At 45.5% G+C, this 17,678-nt stretch overlaps 4 protein-coding genes across 8 annotated transcripts; 2 read left to right on the forward strand and 2 right to left on the reverse strand.

The window, feature by feature from the left end:
- The first annotated feature begins 716 nt into the window (after window positions 1-716).
- Window positions 717-2,578, forward strand: LOC6503449 (protein phosphatase 1 regulatory subunit 21). Its single transcript, XM_001967465.4, has 5 exons — window positions 717-946; window positions 1,020-1,412; window positions 1,489-1,668; window positions 1,742-2,260; window positions 2,347-2,578. Exons 1-5 carry the CDS (start codon window positions 869-871, stop codon window positions 2,434-2,436), a joined length of 1,260 nt encoding a protein of 419 aa, XP_001967501.1. The 5' UTR covers window positions 717-868; the 3' UTR covers window positions 2,437-2,578.
- LOC6503401 (iron-sulfur cluster assembly 2 homolog, mitochondrial) lies at window positions 2,517-3,187 on the reverse strand. Its single transcript, XM_001967466.4, has 2 exons — window positions 3,035-3,187; window positions 2,517-2,978 (listed from the first exon to the last, which is right to left on the reverse strand). Exons 1-2 carry the CDS (start codon window positions 3,076-3,078, stop codon window positions 2,597-2,599), a joined length of 426 nt encoding a protein of 141 aa, XP_001967502.1. The 5' UTR covers window positions 3,079-3,187; the 3' UTR covers window positions 2,517-2,596.
- A 218-nt stretch (window positions 3,188-3,405) lies between these two features.
- Window positions 3,406-9,061, forward strand: LOC6503450. 2 transcript variants are annotated; one of them, XM_014903669.3, is made up of 4 exons: window positions 3,406-3,686; window positions 3,752-5,361; window positions 5,423-5,546; window positions 5,595-9,061. In XM_014903669.3, exons 1-4 carry the CDS (start codon window positions 3,570-3,572, stop codon window positions 8,958-8,960), a joined length of 5,217 nt encoding a protein of 1,738 aa, XP_014759155.1. In that variant the 5' UTR covers window positions 3,406-3,569; the 3' UTR covers window positions 8,961-9,061. The 2 variants fall into 2 exon arrangements, with proteins under 2 accessions (XP_014759155.1, XP_001967503.2); XM_001967467.4 differs by having other exon boundaries at window positions 3,407-3,686; window positions 5,598-9,061.
- Window positions 9,062-9,289: 228 nt separating this feature from the next.
- On the reverse strand, window positions 9,290-17,230 carry LOC6503400 (ATP-binding cassette sub-family C member 4). Of its 4 annotated transcripts, none has more exons than XM_014903654.3 (8): window positions 16,989-17,230; window positions 14,608-14,852; window positions 14,377-14,508; window positions 14,118-14,302; window positions 11,929-13,763; window positions 10,984-11,866; window positions 10,233-10,929; window positions 9,290-10,174 (listed from the first exon to the last, which is right to left on the reverse strand). In XM_014903654.3, the coding sequence occupies exons 2-8, from the start codon at window positions 14,790-14,792 to the stop codon at window positions 9,868-9,870; spliced, it is 4,224 nt and encodes a 1,407-aa protein (XP_014759140.1). In that variant the 5' UTR covers window positions 14,793-14,852; window positions 16,989-17,230; the 3' UTR covers window positions 9,290-9,867. The 4 variants fall into 4 exon arrangements, with proteins under 4 accessions (XP_014759140.1, XP_044574237.1, XP_014759139.1 ...); XM_044718302.1 differs by having other exon boundaries at window positions 14,608-14,848; window positions 17,117-17,224; XM_014903653.3 differs by having other exon boundaries at window positions 17,117-17,224.
- Between the last annotated feature and the right edge of the window lie 448 nt (window positions 17,231-17,678).

Below are 17,678 nucleotides of genomic sequence, written 5' to 3' on the forward strand. Positions count from 1 at the left end.
ATTATAGAGTTGTTTACAGTCGTCTCGGTTTTAAATCTTTATTTTGTTCACCTTTTAGCCTCATTTTTCACAGATCAGCTTTCAATTTCACAGTTTAATATTTTAAAACTGTAAATAATCAACAATGAGCTACCTTTTAATACTATTTAACAAAACTATTTTTTATTTGACAGATTAAAACAGTACACAACGTCACAAAATGTTATTCATTTTGTTTAGAGACCCAAGGACCCATTGAAGCGGCATTTTAGAATAAAATAATAAGTAAAAAACTAATATTTAATTTGTATTAACGTTTTAATCAAACATAAAGCTAAAACCCATATTTTCATTTTCAAACAGCATAGAACTGCCAACTTATTTTTATTAACGGCCAACTTCACCTTCCTATATCGTCCTATAGATGGCGCTGTGCCATCACAGTATTTTGAAAATTATTTAATATTTAAATGATTGTTGAATATCTCAAGAATGTTGTGAATATCTTTTAATAACTGTTGATAAAAGAAAAACTAACGATTAAATTAACAATTATGACTGTTTTATATACTTTTTATGGATATTTGTGTATGTTTTCAAAACCATGAAGTGTTTTTTACACAAATAGTACTTTTCCCATATCAGCTTCAAAACTACAGCAAAGTCTGTTATAAATTCTTGAACATTTTCGATTTTTAATCTTTTTAATTCACCTGATTTGCCTTTTTATCACAAGAACTAACCTTATTCCCCCTTAAAATGTGCCCGATATGGCAGCACTGTCGTGGTACGTGGGTATGGACAAAATCCGTGGTTGGAACATCTAAATTAAGAAGTATTAAGTATTAGCGGCGTAAGAACTGCATCCCAGAGGACCGCTGACTGCTGAATGGCAGAAAAACCTGTGGCCATGGAGGGCACCGTACCGGAGTCCAAGTACCAGCTACTGGCCAGTGAATACTCAAAGGTAAGTTTTGGTTATCACTTTTCCAAGAGCAACAGTTAACGCCCATTAATCAAATTAATATGGATTATCTTAGTTGCGGGCCCATGCGACGGTGTTGCGAAAGGCGGTGAAAAAGGCTCAGGAGGATCAGGAGAAGGATATTGGACTGAAAGAGCAACTGCAGCAATGCAACACTGCCCTGCGCCGCTCGGAGCAGGAAGTGGACTCTCTGGGATTCCGCAACAAGCAGTTGGAATCGCGGGTCTTTCAATTACAACAAGAAATCTCAGCGCACGAGCAGCGCAAAAAGAAGGAAAAGGATACGGGTAACCGTCGTGGTTTACTAATGGGTGGCTCCCATTCCCGGCCCGATGCACTAGGAGATGCCTCCGCAAACTTACATGCTGAGGCAAACGCCGCTCAGGAAGCGCTCATCTTTGAGGAGCTTCAGAAGAAAATTATGGAGAATGCGCAGCTGACCTCATTGGTAAGCCAGGGGGGTTTAGAGTGACAAGAAGGAGTAGGATGGAGACTAGTAATTTTTATGCAAACACCACCCACAGGTTGACGATAAGGAACGGGATCTCCTGTTGCATACCGAGCGCATTGCGTCACTCGAACAAAAGCTGGAAAAACGCATCAGCGACCAAAGTGAGATGGAGAAACGACTGCGGAAGGAGATGGAGACACTTCAGCAGCGCAATGGCGAACTGGAAACTAAACTCGTAGATGCAGCTAGCATCGTAAGAAATTTATTTCAAAACATTATTCATTTTTTTTTTTTTTTGCATTGTTAAAGTACATTTTTATTTTTAGCTTGGCAGCGAGGACACCTTGAGTGCCACAGGCAGCGACAATACTCCCTTCCACAATCTTCAACAATCATCGAATAGCACTCAGCACAATTCGGAGGATCGGATTGCACAGCTTGAAAAGGAGGTGGTACACTGGAGAGCTCAGCTTGAAATGGCCAAGACGTACCAGGCATTCGTCTCGAACCCCAAGGATCTCATCACGTGCAGCTGCAGCACGGCAGCAGCGGGCGTGACAGTGCGGCCAGCGGAACCAGAGTCCAAGGGAAGTCAGCGGGCGAGGGACTCGTTGCAGGAGCCACCGGAGCCCCCCTCCAAAGAGCAGCTTATCTACAGTATGTTTAGCAAAAAGTTCGAGGATTTGCTGCGACTTAAAGCTCAAGCGGAATCGAAGCTACGATCCTACGAGCTGGAGGTGCAGCACTTACAAAATTGCTTGGAAAACGCTACCCATGAACTGAAGGCTAAAGATGATCAACTGGCTAGCTTGGGCGGAGCCCTACAAATGCTCGAAGAGGAGTTGGTAGGTTTACCCTGTTTAGTAAAAATTAAACAGTCATATACCTATTTTCTTGCTTTAATGATAAAATAATAATTCTTATTCCATAGACCACAACTCGCATCAATTACGAAGAGCAAATCAGCGTGCTTACGGAGCAAGTGATCAGCCTCAGTGACCAACTGGCCGCCTGCAAATGATTCGGACTGTGTGAAAGTATGGAGCGATTGCCGCCCTGCTGCTTTGCTGTATATTAATGTACAATAACTAACAAATCATGTTTTGTTGACGTGTATATAACTGAACATTCTATGTGTATTAAATAATTCGCTAAAATTTAAACCGTTTAACAAGATACATTTACAATTTAATTGAGAAAGAGGAGCCGCAGGAGCATCCCTGCTCGGCTAGCGGATTGGCCACCATGCGGAATCCTGCACGGATTAGTTCGCTGTGGTAGTCAACGGTGGCACCGCTACAGTATTCCAGGGAAATCGTGTCTATCACAACTTTGGCCTTATCCTCACCAAACTGGCGGTCGTCCTCGTTCAATTTGGTGTCCAAATCAAATTTGTACTGGAATCCGGAACAACCACCTCCCTCAACAGTCACCCGCAAAAAGGATCCATCAGTGCAGATCTCGCGGAGTCGTTTGAGGCAACTCTCGCTCACCTGGATGTTCAGTTCAGAATTAGCGGCCTCAGTTGATGAGGATGTTGCGTGCCGCATTTGTAACAAATTTCTGTTGAAAATCATTGTTATTATGCAATCAAATGGTTTAATTTTTCGTCCAATTACCTCTGAACAGACGTCCTAACAACTTGTCTTAATAAATACGCCATTTCAAATGGTTTTAAGTGTGGAAAATAATTTCAATATTCTTATTTACAATCTCGTAATCCAAACAATGTCAGCTGTTCCGGCGATTTTCCCTATATTTCGATTGTTCTAATAAGAACATAGTTCTGGAAATATCGATGCCCTGATAGAGAAAGCATACAAATTTCAATAAATTATTAAGATAAAGATTATAAAAAAATTGTTTACAAAATACTTTTTAATATGATATTTTCAAATACAAACTTAAAATTGTTTTGGACAAAATACATATAAAACCTTCTTAAGGAGTCCACTGTGCACGCGATACATCGATAGGCGCGTCTCAATATCGATAGCAATTACAAGACTTCCCTGCGCCTGCGCTTCGCCCGCTTGGGCTATGGAGGAATTTTTAAAGACGTTGGTGTTTGAGTTTGTACTCAAATTATATTCGATTGTGTGTCAGTGAATTGTGTCGTAAATGTTTCCTTAACTAACTAAACAAATAGAGCACATGGCTCTGCACGTACCTGTGAACGGAAAGTTCGGAAAAGTCATCACCAGGCTAGATGATCCGGAGAGGGTCCGAAAAGATCTCGAGAGCCAGCGTCGCATAACTCGTTTACAGCAGGTAGGGGCAACTTTTAATTGCGCACTTTCATGACCCACATTAAGGTTTGGCTTCCCCTCCTCTAGGTGCGTGAGAAGTCCAACCACCTGGCCAAAAAAATTCGGGAAGATGTAGCGGCCGAAAAGAAGCGACAAATCAAAAATTTGGAGCAGCTCAAGCAAAAGGAATTGAATGCTTGGCGCGAGCATGTTTTGGTCAAAAAACACCAAGACTACCGGACAGCCATTTTTCAGGTGGGCGCCGCCCATCGAGCCGCTAAGGAGGAAAACGAAAGGAATGAGGCTATGAGGCAGCAGAAGATCGATAAAATCAAGAATGCCCGCAAGCAGGCCATGAAAAGATCTGGCAAAGCAGTTGTGGAGCTGCGAGCCACAACGGGGATGAATCTAAATGTTGAAGGTCGCGTCACGGCCGGTACACAAACGCCTTCGCTCCCACTCGAGGATAAGGAAAACCGCATCTGCGGTGGCTTTGAAAAAAGGTGCTTCAAGGACTGCACAAATATGGGAAAATCTACGACGAATAAGAAGCCAAACTGCGGTTGCCCTCGACCCGAAGAAGATTCTCCAAGCGAAGATGACGCCTCGATCTTACCCACCGAGTGTGTAGATCTCCGGAAGTCATCGCCTGTGATACTGGATGTAGATATTGATGAAACGGAAGCCAGGGAGCTGCACGAAAAAGGCGGCATGGAGATTGGCGATCGTTTCATGCAAACGAACCGCAAATTTAGCCATATTGTGCGAACCAGTCCGAGCAGCAGCCCAGAGAGGACTCCAGAAAGCCCGCGAAGGCGAAGATTTACGCAGATAACAGACCTGGTAAAAAGAACAGAGGGGACCGTAAGATCAGAAGGCATTACAGAGGATGCACCAAGACGATCTATTCCTCCAAGCCCTACAAAGTCAGTGCCATCGTCGCCAAGAAGAGTTACGGTAAGGGCGGAGTTGGCTCCTCCACCTGCTGCTCCATGTATGGTTAAATCGGCACTTGGGTCCCCCAAGAAATCAGTTTCCGCAGCACGGCAGCCGCAACAGTTGCAGAAGCGAACTGGAGTAAAGACAAATCCGCGTCCGGCCAAAGTTATAGATGCGGGTATTCAAAAGAATCCGAAATGCAAGACTGTTCCTTCAAAATCTACTATTTCTGAGGAGCCACGACAGCAAGAATCCCAGCAACGGATTCCTCCCAATCCACAGATTTGTCCTCAGAAATTTCCAACGCAACCATTTCCGTATCCTCCCCCCACTGGGCCGTGCATCAATCATTATCCGCAACCGTATTCAATGGCCTATACGATGCCGTTCCCCATGATTCCACATCCTCAATTTCTGCCACCGCCGCCTCCTCCTCCACCGCCACTCCCTCCAATGTACGCCCAACCACCATTGGCACCGATAGCTGTTCCCGCCGTAACAGCGCCACCAAGTTTAGCCACCGCATCCTGTGGTTCCACCACCACATTTACTACGAGCCAGGAACCAAGAACAACTCAGTCTCAGTCGGGGCGAGTTCAATTCTATGACCATGGGAACAAATACCATCGAACATATGATGCCCCAACCCAATCAGTACATTCCACTGACAAGGATTCCTGCCAGCCAAATGCCATGGAGAATGCGCGGGTCGAAAACCAACTGCGGGAGCTCAGGGAGCAGGAGCTGGATAATCTGAGGTAAAAAAATATAATTTGTTTAAAATATTATTCTTTTTAAAATGTAATTTATATTTTATAGAAAAATTAGCGAAACCCGAGGTCAAAAAGCCTTGGAACGTGAGCAAGTACGTAGGGATTGTGCAGAATTGACAGAAAAGTTGGATTCCCTCATCCAACAGCAACCACAGCTCCTACCCAGCGATGTAAGTAAATCAAATAATAAATATTTAAATAAAAACTAATATTTTCAGCAGGCCAACTTTATAGCCAGTCATCGTTACGCAGACGCAGCTGTCAGAAGGGAACAGAAGATGAACGAAGCAATGGAGGAGATGCTACTGCGACCAACTATTATAACTTGTCCGGAAGTTAAGGATTTCAGTCCACCAGCCTCGTCGAAAACCAAATCAAGTAGAGAACTAGGAGCCATAAACTTGGGAGCGCGTCCGACTCAAAAGGATCGGCTAGAGCTGGGCAGTAGCGAAAGCTGTACCGAGATCCTCCTGGACTACGTCGATGATCAAAGCAACCAGCTAAGATCGGACCTTAAATCCGAAGGTTCCAACACTCTAAAGTGCATGAAATTACGGAATTTATTGGATAGAATCGAACAGATACGGATCCAGTTGCTGGAAGAGCTAAAAGCGGGCGAGGCCAAGGGATCAAAGAGTGACCAAGCCCAGGATATGATCAACTCTATACGCCAGGAGCGTGCGGATATCCTGTCCGAGAGAACAAGAACTCTAAACGAACGGGAATCGGACTTGCATAAGAAGGAGGAACTTCTGGAGAAGCGTTTACGAAAGTTCTACAAGGAGACGAAAGGAAGGAAAACCACCGGAGAGGAGGAGACAACATCCAAGGAGGATAAGCCGGTAGAGATAATCATCAAAGTTAGAAGCGATGGTACAGTGAAGCAATATCTTCCAAAGGGCAAATCGAAATTCAAATCAAATGTAAAAAGTTCCGAAAAGGACATTCCTTTGGACACACCCAGGGAGGAATCAAAGCAGACAGATGAGGAAACTGAAAAACGCCCACCGGCGCTGGACCAGCGGCAAGTCTCTATTGACTCCAACTCGACGGCATACCGCAGCCTGCCGCCTGTAAGCTACAAGAGCTTCAATCCAGGTGCAAATTCTGCGGCATCGTCTCGTTCCGGTGCTGATTCCCAACCACTTCATCCCACGATCGTTCACTACATTCAACGGTTGCTGGGAATGTCTCGGCAGTCGATTGACAATCTGTGTGTCAGCTCGTCGGAAGTGCCCACTCCTCCCGCATCGATTATCGACTCATCGCGAAATAAGTCACAAGCTGTCGAATCTCATGGAGAGACCCTCATAGATGAGCAGCGCTTGGAGCAGGTTCAGACATTCATTAGCGAGAATCGTAGTTTCATTAACGATCTAGAGGATTCATTGCGTATGCGGCAGCAGGCTGAGAAAAATCAGAGGGTGTGTGACAAGGAAACGAGTTCGAAAGCCTTCGATCAGATATGGAATGAAAGACTGGCCCACACCCAGGACGATTCGCAGACGAGAAGTAAAGAAACGGAATCAACGGACAAAGTACCTCAAAAGGAAAAAGAAGCTAAAGGATCAAGCCTACCTCGGTCGACATCATCCAAGAAAGCTCGACATCTGCAGGGAGGAAATCTACCTCATCCAAGTATACAATTTCAGGAAGAACAAGAAAAAAGGATACAAAAACAAAAGCAACCAACAAAGGACCCGGTAGTTAATATGAGCGAATCGGAAAAATCCAAGAAACTTCAATCTGTATCCACCAAATCCATCGGAAAATTGTCAACTAAAAGTGCTCAGGGAGTCGTTCGCGAGAAGACTAAATCCCAGGGCAAGGAGGAATCATCTAAACAAGTGGAACGTTATGAAAGATTGGCCGAGAACTGCACCCAGAGGATAGCCGAACTGACGGATCTGATAACAAAAGTGCGTGAGGAGAAGCAGCGCCTGGTCGAGGTTACTCTCACTTCTAATAGCGATGGGGAGCGGCAGTCCACGGAGTACTATGATCTGCCCAACGGTCAGATGCAACGTCAGACGGCTCAATCAACGCAATCTCGATCACGAACAGTGTCCGATCGGAGCGATACACAGACACCGTCTACCTCGGAGGCACTTCCTCTACAGAAAAATAAACCTACAGCGGCCAGCAGGGACAGCGGCATCGCAGATTCGCGGCCCTTGACGGCCATGGGTCAGGTGACTGGAGTGGACTTGGAACCAATCTCTCTGCCCACCTCGTCGACCAGTAACGCCCAGCGACAGCGAACGAAAGCTCCACCAGCTACCATCCGGCGATACAGTCCCCAACTGGATGCCGAAGATCTAGCCCACGAACTTTCCACAATCGCCGAAGTAGAAACCCCTGGACAATCGCACATTGTGCCGGCTACACCGGTGCCGCTGCCATTCCCCACCTTCGAGCAATACGCCCAGGAAATGAACCTCGACCTGACACAGTTCGATGCGAATCAGAGCCGGAAGATGGAGCTGGAGTTCAACGATTTGGTAAGAGCGATCAATGAGCGCACCGGCGGAACAGATTACCGGGAGTTTCCCAGCATAAATGCCTACTTGCATAACGTGACAGATACACATGATCACAGGGAGTTTAATGAGCATCCGCACCACGATCAGACCACTTTGGCACCGGATGTCCTTGTGAGGCAGTTGCGATTGCTGGATGTTCATCTGAAGGCGTTCCCAAATCGCAGGGAATACCTACAGAAACTGTTAGCCAATGAGCCTCCCGATCAGAGGCAGTTGATAGACAGTGCTAGTCTGGAATCTTCAGATTCGCTCAACGTTGAAGAGGAGCTGCGACAACGGAACATCCTGAAGACCTCCTTTCGCCGGGCTAGCTATTCGAACATGGCCCACGATATGGCCAGTAGCACGCGCCGGGAAAGCGTCGCTCCGAACACCAATGATCTTCCGAATGAGAGCGGAATAGATCCGCTTTCCGGCAGCACTGGATCCAGTGACGCGGAATATTGTGAGCAACTCAGACACCCCAAAACAACGGATCGGCACAAAAGACCGGAGGCAGAGCAGATTGGGAGCAGCACGGATGTTTCCTTGGAGAGGCCGCAACGAAAATCCCGCATGGGTGGCGGCGCTAGATCCCACAATGACTCCAGGGTTCAGGACGCCAGCCAGCTCGGGAGATCTCTTAATCTGCGCGAGTTTCTTACCCGGGAGCTCCTCAAACATCGTGCGTATACCGGGGAGACTTCACTGGAGAGTTCGGATGACTCTCTAAAAGGACACTTTCTGAAATCGGTCCTTAACTCACTTTCCCCGACAAGCTCGCCCTACACTCCGGGCATCGGAGTTAGCTGTGCCACCGGAATTACCAATGACCGCCAGAAGACCTCAACACCCGTGGGATCCTTTTCCATGGCCGATAAGTCCAGATCGATGCAGAGCGCCGGAACTCAGCTGTTCTCTGGGGAAAGCCGTATCTCCCTGGTTCACTATCCGGACGGAACGCCGCCGGTTCCTTACGAGCAGCAGCAAAGTACAAACGAATCTCGTCAAACGTCGGGCCAAAAAGTATCAGGTCCACATCGAAGGTCGCCACGCAAGTGATCGCTAGTGATTAAATTTTGCTCAATTTATGAATATAAACTCTACTATGCCTCTATAGCATTTATATTTTAATAAACTCGGGAATTATGTATCGCAAAATATTTATCCAATGCATGTATTTTTTTAAGTTTTTGTTTAAAAAAAAAAAGACAAAATTGTACACAATACATATTTTTAATCCGTTGTTTATCGATTTGTATTATCATTTTATAATTTAATAATTAAATCCTGCAATTATGTATCCAAAAAATATATTTTTAGAACGTTTCTGTAGACTTTAATTGAACTTTCCATTCGTTTTGTAATAAATTTCGGCAATTATTTGTATCTTTAAAGTTTAAATTGTATATTTTATTTACGTGTGTGACATTTATTTTTAATATTAATAAACCCTGTCTTTATTTATTTTAACTCTTAGCTAAGTTTCAAGTACAATGGTTCACAGAGTGTGCTTTGGTGTTGCACGATTCCAAAGAAGTACAAAATATATATCCGCATATAGTATATATTACTATACATGGTAAGGACTAACTAACGAGTGGAGAGGGCAGTGGAGTATTCTCCTGTTTTCTGCGGTTTTGATCCATAAATCGGAACTTAAGTCGGTTCGGTTGTCATGTTGAAAGTTGGCTAACTTTTCACCGGCATTCTACAATTAAGATTTGTATACATGTGGCTTGATGCAGTCCCTGTTGGAGATTAGGTCTAAGTACAATACGTATAAGGCAGCATATCTAGACGTTTCGTTTACAAAATTAACATAAAGGCTAACTATATGAAACATGAATAACATGTGATGATGGGTGTGGGAGTAGTTGGTACGGCTTTCTGACGCATTGTCACTTTTGAGCCATGCGAGCACCAGCGTTTTGGGTAAATGCCTTTCCTTCGGTTAGGACTCAAGGGCCTATTCCTCGCTTTCCTCGTTATTCCCGCTATCCCGCTCGTCCCGCTGCCGTTGCATCCGCTTGTGACTATCACTGGCCACCTTCTTGAGGGCATCAGCCTCGCCACCCGTCGCCTTGACCATCTGACGGAGGTGACCCCGCGACTTTTTGAGCAGCAAGTGCGGTACATCGAACTCCACGGCCACTCCGGCGTCCATCACAATGATGCGGTCCGAATCCATGACAGTGTGCAGTCGGTGGGCAACTGTGAGGACTGTGCACTGCTGGAACTTGACGCGGATGGTGCGCTGGATCAGGGCATCCGTTCTGGAAAAGGATAAATGGGGTAACAACATAATTCTACCCATCTTAGTCTTCTACTCACTGTGGATCCACATTGGCAGTGGCTTCGTCCAGCACCAGGACCTTGTTGTTCCGGAGAATAGCTCTGGCCAGGCACAGTAACTGCCTTTGGCCGACGCTGAAGTTACTGCCACGTTCCGTGACCATATAGTCCAGACCGGGAATGGCACCTCGGAGCTCCACGTCTTCCAGAGCACTCCATAGCTCGGCGTCTGTATACCTCTCAAAGGGATCCAGATTGTAGCGGATGGTGGCCGAAAACAAAACCGGATCTTGCGGGATAATCGAAATACGGGTGCGAAGGGTCTCCAGCGAAATGGTGCCCGTTTCGATGCCATCGATGAGGATTTCGCCCTCAATGTGAGCCAAACGGAAAAGTGCTCCAATAAGAGACGACTTTCCAGCTCCTGTGCGTCCGACAATGCCCACCTTCCATCCCGCCTCGATGGTCAAGTTGAGGTTCTTCAGCACTGGGCTTCCATTCGGATCGTAGCGACAGTTCATGTTGCGGAACTCCACCTGTCCGCTGGTGGGCCATTGTGCCGGAGGGGTCTTCTCCTTTAAGGCCGCCTCCTGGTCCAGTTCCGTGTACTGCAGCACCCGTTCCACGCTGGTCATCTGTTGCAAGGACTCGGCCACCTGACGCACGCCGTACTGCACCATACCGGTTAGGATCATGGCCTGGGAGATGGCCAGACCCACATTACCGCTGTAGGTGGCTGGAAGGATAATAAAATAAATAACAGTTCCATTGTTAAAAAAACTTAACTCACATTCGTTGGTGATGATGAAGCTGAAGGTGACTGCGGCGAGGAAGACACAACTAACACAGTCCAGCCACAGACCGAGCGCCGTATTGGCAGCCATGGTGAGCTGCCACACGCTGCTGTGCACATCCTGCAGCAGGTCAAACTCCTTGGCCACCACATCCTGCAGCTGGCGGGACCGGATGATGGCCAAACCGGACAGTGAGGCACTGAGATGCGAGAACACGGGACTCCGGCAGATGCCTTCGAGGCGCTTGAGGTCCTGGGAGGGACGCAGGTACAGCTTCAGGATGAGCACATCCACCAGAGCCACCACAACCATGGCGGCTATCAAAACGGGATTCACGATGCTGATCACAATCAGAATACCGAACATGACGAGCGCGATCTGTATGAAGTCCATCATGGCTCTGGGAAGTAGTTCATCAACAGCACCCATATCCTTGGAGAAACGATTCAGAATCCTTCCCGAGGGAGTGGTGTCGAAGAACCGCATTGTGGCATGCAGGATGCAGGCAAACATCCGGTCGTGCAGCACTTTCGAGGCGTGCATGCAGATCTTGAAGAACAGAAAGCCCCGGAAAGTGGTCATGATCACCACGGCGATGATCAGTGCTCCGTAGATGTACATGCACTCGAAGGTGGTGAAGCTGGTGGGTCCTCCCTGCGATCGCTGGTACTCCTGCTGCGTCCATATATTCGAGAAGTAGTCCGAGCTGCTGCACACCACCTGCGACATTAGCATCACGAACACCATGAAGCTGAAGCTGACGAGGGTGCTGCCGGCGTGGAAGTACTCGTACCACACTCGCGGCGACACTCCTCCCGAAGCTTGGGCCTCAGCCAGAGCATCCTCGTCCACATCGTCCTCTAACTGGGCGCTGTCCAACTGGATATAAGATATGAGAGGTATTTTTTTAAACCTCAGATAATGGTTAGCTATTGACTTACCGACTTACTGCCGTGAACGGAGGTGCTCTGCTTCCTCAGCTGTTGGTATCCGTCCTTCTCCCCGTCGATATAGGGTATGTCCTCCTCGTCACTCTCCAGACTCCCGATCGTCAGCGGCGATGCTTGAAGACGGCTGTTCTCCGCTGTGCTCTCCGCCTCATCCTTGGGTCGCTCCAGCAGCTTGGCAAAGTCCAGATCGCTGTTGACCAGCTCCTCGTAGGTTCCCTGTCTCAAAATCCTTCCCTGATCCACAATCACAATGAGATCGGCCTCGGACAGGAAGTGCACCTGATGGGTCACCAGGATGCGAGTGGCCTTCTGCTGAGCCAGTCTGCCCTTGGGACCGATCACCTCATCGAACAAATGCCTTCCCACATGGGCGTCCACTGCACTCAGCGGATCATCCAGTAAGTAGATCGTAGCCGGCTTGTACACCGCTCGAGCCAAGCTAATCCGGGCACGTTGTCCTCCGGACAGAGACGCTCCTCGCTCACCCACAACGGTCTTATCGCCATTGGGCAACTGCTGAAAGTCCGTAGCGAGAGCACAGCAACGGGTCACTTCCTGGTAGCGCTTCTTCTCATACTCCTCGCCGAATAGTATGTTGTTTCTCACCGAGCCAGTGAAAAGCCAAGGCTCCTGGGCGGCATACGACATATCTCCCTGGATGACAACGCCACCGTCGATGACTGGCAACTCTCCCAGGAGCAACTGAAGCAACGAACTCTTGCCAGCACCCACGGGTCCAATCACCGCACACAGTTGTCCCTTTTCGATCTGGAGGTTGATGCTTTGCAGCGTCCTTTGGGGCTTCTCGTTGTCCCAGTTGGCATTAATGTCCTTGATAGTCACGGCCCGAGTATCCCCATTCTCCTGATCCTTCTTTTGGGTGAGACCATGAGCCCGTTCTTCCCTGCCCTCGAGCATGAGGAAGTCCTGGATGCGACGCAATGAGACCAAGGCTTCTGCCCCGAAACTGACAGCCAAGGGATACCAAATGGCGGCCACCAGTTGCAGGATGTTGTAGTAACTGGCCGAGGAGAACACAAAGTCGGCTGTGATGTTCTGGCCCATGAGAGCGGCGGCGGCTAGGGTGATGTAGAGAGTGGATCGCTCCGTGAACACCATGGTGCTGAGGTAGAAGCCTCGCAGGTAGGATGCGTAGCGGATCTGCTGGATTTCGCGCCGGCGAGCCTCAGCCACCACCGCCTGGAAGGGACGCTCCCAGGCGTACATCTTGATCACCTGGATGCCCTGCACCAGCTCGTTCATGATGCCCACCCGGGCGTCCGTGCGCTCGGCAATCCTCATCCTCAGGACAGAGGTCACCTTGCTCAATGCCGTCTGCACGGGCACCGTTTTCAGCAGCAATCCCACAACTCCCACTACCGCCGGAATGCCAATGTTCTGCCAAATCAGGTAACAGGTGAGCACCGCCTGCAGCGGCATGATCCAGATCCAGTGCATGAAGATGAAGCCGTAATCCAGCCGGTTCACGTCATTTGAAAGCAAGTTAATCAAGTATCCAGCCGGCGTCTGTCCGGCCGTTTTCATCGATAGCTGCAGTGTCTTGCGGTAGATCAGGGAGCAGCAGGCGATTCGCATCTTGGCGCCCATCAGTCTCTGCCGGAGATCCACATGGTGCAGCAGGAAGCAGCAGAAGAGAGTGGAGGCAACCAGGACACTGGCCAGGCTATAGGCATCGTTCCAAACGAACTCAGAGGCCTGCGAAATGAGACCGCGCTCTATGGTAGAGTTGTAATTCGCCTCCAAGGGTGAGGGTTGAAATGGCTCCTTCAGGGGATTCCCCTTGTCCAGGGAATTGGGGGAGAAAGCTTAAAAGATAATATATATTACTATTCATATATACATATATGTTTGTATTATGATAATTCTTGTTGGAAGCTGTTATAAATACAAAATACGAATCTGAATCAGAGTGTCTAGCCTGATTCTAGACCTTCATTTTCATAAAACCCCTATTAGTAATCTTAAAAGAATAGTTTAAAAACGCTGATTCACTGTTTGTTTTATCAATTGAAACTAACCAGAGGGTTCCTTATTTCACAATATTATGAAAATCTTGTGGGAATCGAAGTGTGAAATAGGGAATTAATTAATTCTAGTACTCTATTCCAGAAATGAGATAAGAGTGATGGACTGAGACACCCATCTCAGACACTACCTACCATCGTTTGGCGCTCCGTTGGCATCGGAAACAGCGTGATCCACCAGATACCTTCCAACGGAGCGGGCAGTTCGATTGAGCGAGTCCGCCAGTGACAGCTCATTGGTGGGACTAGCCGACTTGACGGGAGCTGGGTTCTTTTGGAACTGAATCAACAACTGGGCCAGTACAGCTGGAATCAAGGTTCTGGAAACGGAATAAGTTTTATTCACTGATAGAGGCAGCTTCATTGTAGTGTAAAAGTAGTATAGCCCACTCACTTGATCACAATGTAGATTAAACAAATGAGGCCATTAACGATCGTTGGTCCTAGGAAGCAGCGGAATAGAGCGTTTCTGAGGTGCGGCTTCTGTTTCTTTCGATGGGATCGTTCCAGTTCATTAAACCATTCCCTTAAATAAAATAAATATACAAGGAATAAGCATTTAAGCTCACATCACATCACATACAGAGGAGTTTTCTGTCAATAAGTAACTAATCTCTTTACTTACTTCTCTAGGCGATCGCCTAGCTGCTCGGAGCGATCCTCCTTAAGGCACTCCGTTAGATCATCTGTGTTCAGGCCTCGCCGGGATCCGCGATAAAGTAGTGGCACCGCCCAAGCAAATATCAATTGTGATATAATATTTGCACGCTGTCGCGGATTTTTCCGCTGTGGCTTGGAACTACTATCCATCCTGGCTCATGTGGCTCCAATGGGTGGGTATGTCTCGCTGAGATCTAAGTGTCTAATTGCCTACAAATAGACGGAACTCATGTTAATTCCGCTAGGGATTCATTCCGATTGGATTAAAGATAAGAGTACGTAACCAAGTTTTAAGTTATAACTACAGTAAACCCAATATCTACTCTCTTATAAGGTCCAAACTTGGAGCAAATGCAGCGCACTTTTGTTATGAGTTTTAATCTTTTAACGAGTAATGGACAACTTGCAGAAATTTTCTTATTTAATCTTTAAGTTTTAATCATTTTCTCATAAAATAAGAGAGCTTATAGGCAGGAGTTTATACATAAATATGAATGGAAAAAGCTAATTTTTTTTCTGCAATTAAAAACTTACTGAAAAAAAAAACGTGTTCTTATTCTATTACTACTTTAATATCACTACGTGCTGATTTTTCTTTCATAAATAACTCTTTATTTTGCTTGATAAGATAGACTTTTGGAAAAATAGAAGGCCTATAAAAGGCTCTAAGATCTATAGTTTATATAATAATGAAAACCCAATACCCTAAAGCCATTTAAACAAAATTTTGCTAATTTAGCAAAAATATTTATATTTATTTTTAGAACATCTTTGGAGATAAACAGGATTTTGTGATCTGCCATCTCATCGCTTTGCATAAAATATAGCATGTCGGTCAATCACATAGTCTCGATATCGGTCATTAGCTCAACGTTTTTTATTTAAATTGTCTGAAACAGATAGCAGGCGACACGAGAAGCGTAAATCATAACGCATTTTGGTCGTAGATTCTCTCAGATGACAATAATCATAATGTTTATTAATTAGCAAGCACAAGTCCAGAGGCCTTTTCAGATAACAATAACACGTATTTTCCTTTTATTATAGCAATTATTTTCGCGGAGGTCTCTCTCCGGCCAGGCCTAAAAAAAAAACTGTGTCTGACCCACTTACAGCGGAAATTTCACTTTTCAAATTAAAAGTTTTCGCTGCCAGTTTTCAAACTTTACAAGTGCAAGTGAAGTTTCTGCCCATGAAAGGTTCATATTCTTTTTTTTTTATTACAAAAAGAAATGAAGTAAGAGCATCAATAGAGTTCATTAACTGTCTATCTCTATTACAATTAATAGATCTTAATTGTTTTGGGGCGCAAACAATTTATTAAATGTGACGCAAATAGAAGAAAAGGGTGGGTTTTCTACAAAACTAAACCATAAAACATACTGTCTTTCGATAAAGAAAATTATTATAACTAACCCGTTTGATTTTTATTCTCTTATCAAGCACCCTACATATAGTGTAGGGTAGTTATCTTACTTTTTTATCTTTTATCAGAAAAAAACTATAATTAATTGTAATTATATCAGCTAGGGGGAGCATTTTTAAGGTTATTTCCAATTGTTTAGACTGGTTTTTGAGCGGCGGGCACTTGTGTCAACCAATAGCCGTTTCATGTTTCATAAACTTTCCACAGAAATCTATTTTATAATAAATTTGCTAAATAAACACAGACACACGCACACTTAATTAGTTTTTTGTTCAACAAGTGTGGCAACAGATTGTAAATCAGTGATTAATTTTTTACCGGCAAGGTATGTACAGTGCAGCTTCGTTCTCATGAACTTTTTATTCTAATGAAACTGATTAAGTTGCAAATATTTCCATTTTTTATTGAATTTTTTCTTCTTAAGTTTAAAGACAATAATTTCTTTCTTAAAATGAAGAATGAAATCCAAAGAGTCTCCACTGTTTAGACACAGACACGGAGTAAACCGGTGAGCATTAGCACCTAGTGACCCCCAACGGTCAAACAAGTGGTTGGTAGGTTGCTAGAAATTCCTCGTAAGAGTGCAGAAAAGTGTGCCTTATTTCTGGAATAACCGGCATACCGACATCGAAATCGAAAGCTCCCCCTTGTATGCAAAAATATTCCAAGAAAAAATAGTACCTCACTTGCATACAATGGCGGAGGCAGGCACAAAATTTAATAACGGTTAATGACGTAAAGCAAGAAAGGGAGAAATGCAGCAGATATTTGTACATATATTGAGCTCTCGCCGGCCAAAAACAAAAAGGCCAAGAGCCCACTCGCACACACAATAGAAACAGACACATATACGATTTTGGGGTAATTGTTACGCGAATGAAATCGGATATTTGTCCGGATTTAAGGATTTTGGCACTTACTGGCACTACCTAATCATTAATAAGTCACTAAACACTATCTAGCCTGTGATCGGGTATTGCTCGCATAAATGGCGGTACTCAGCACGTGCAGAGTTGATACCAATACTGCCGTCAGATCAGACACTCACACACAGACCAACGACCGGAGCGATATGGCGGTGAAAATGGAGACACCAGGGGACGCACGTCCGCTTCCGTTCAATTTTTTCCGTCGACTGAGACAAGACGCGATGGAGCGCCAAATTTAAAGCGTTAAATCCCCACTGCTTTGAGAGCGAGCAGGAGCAGTGTGGGTGATTGGGGGAATACGAGGCGGAGAGCATAGAGTGGGACAACGGGTGTTTGGCGGTGAGAGCGCGCCACCAAACAAACAAATGTTTACAAGCAGAGAGAGTAAAATTAGACTCTCTTCCACACTAGGCTACAAAACTTAACATAAAATTCTCAACCAACAGTGCGAATGTGTAATATTTTAGGTTAAATATATGTATTTCTAGAAGTAAAAATAAATAAATTATATCAATAACAATATATTTTTTTACGTAAATATTTATATCATATAAAAACAAATTTATTTCTCTTAGATCAGAATAATAAATAATTAAGAGCTCAAGAATAAAATAAAATCATCAAATCTAGATTTCTAAAAAATAAAAGACTGACTACCATTAAATAAACAAAAACACCCCT

Source organism: Drosophila ananassae, chromosome 2L (assembly GCF_017639315.1).
Source record: "Drosophila ananassae strain 14024-0371.13 chromosome 2L, ASM1763931v2, whole genome shotgun sequence".
NCBI classification, from domain to species: Eukaryota; Metazoa; Arthropoda; class Insecta; order Diptera; family Drosophilidae; genus Drosophila; species Drosophila ananassae.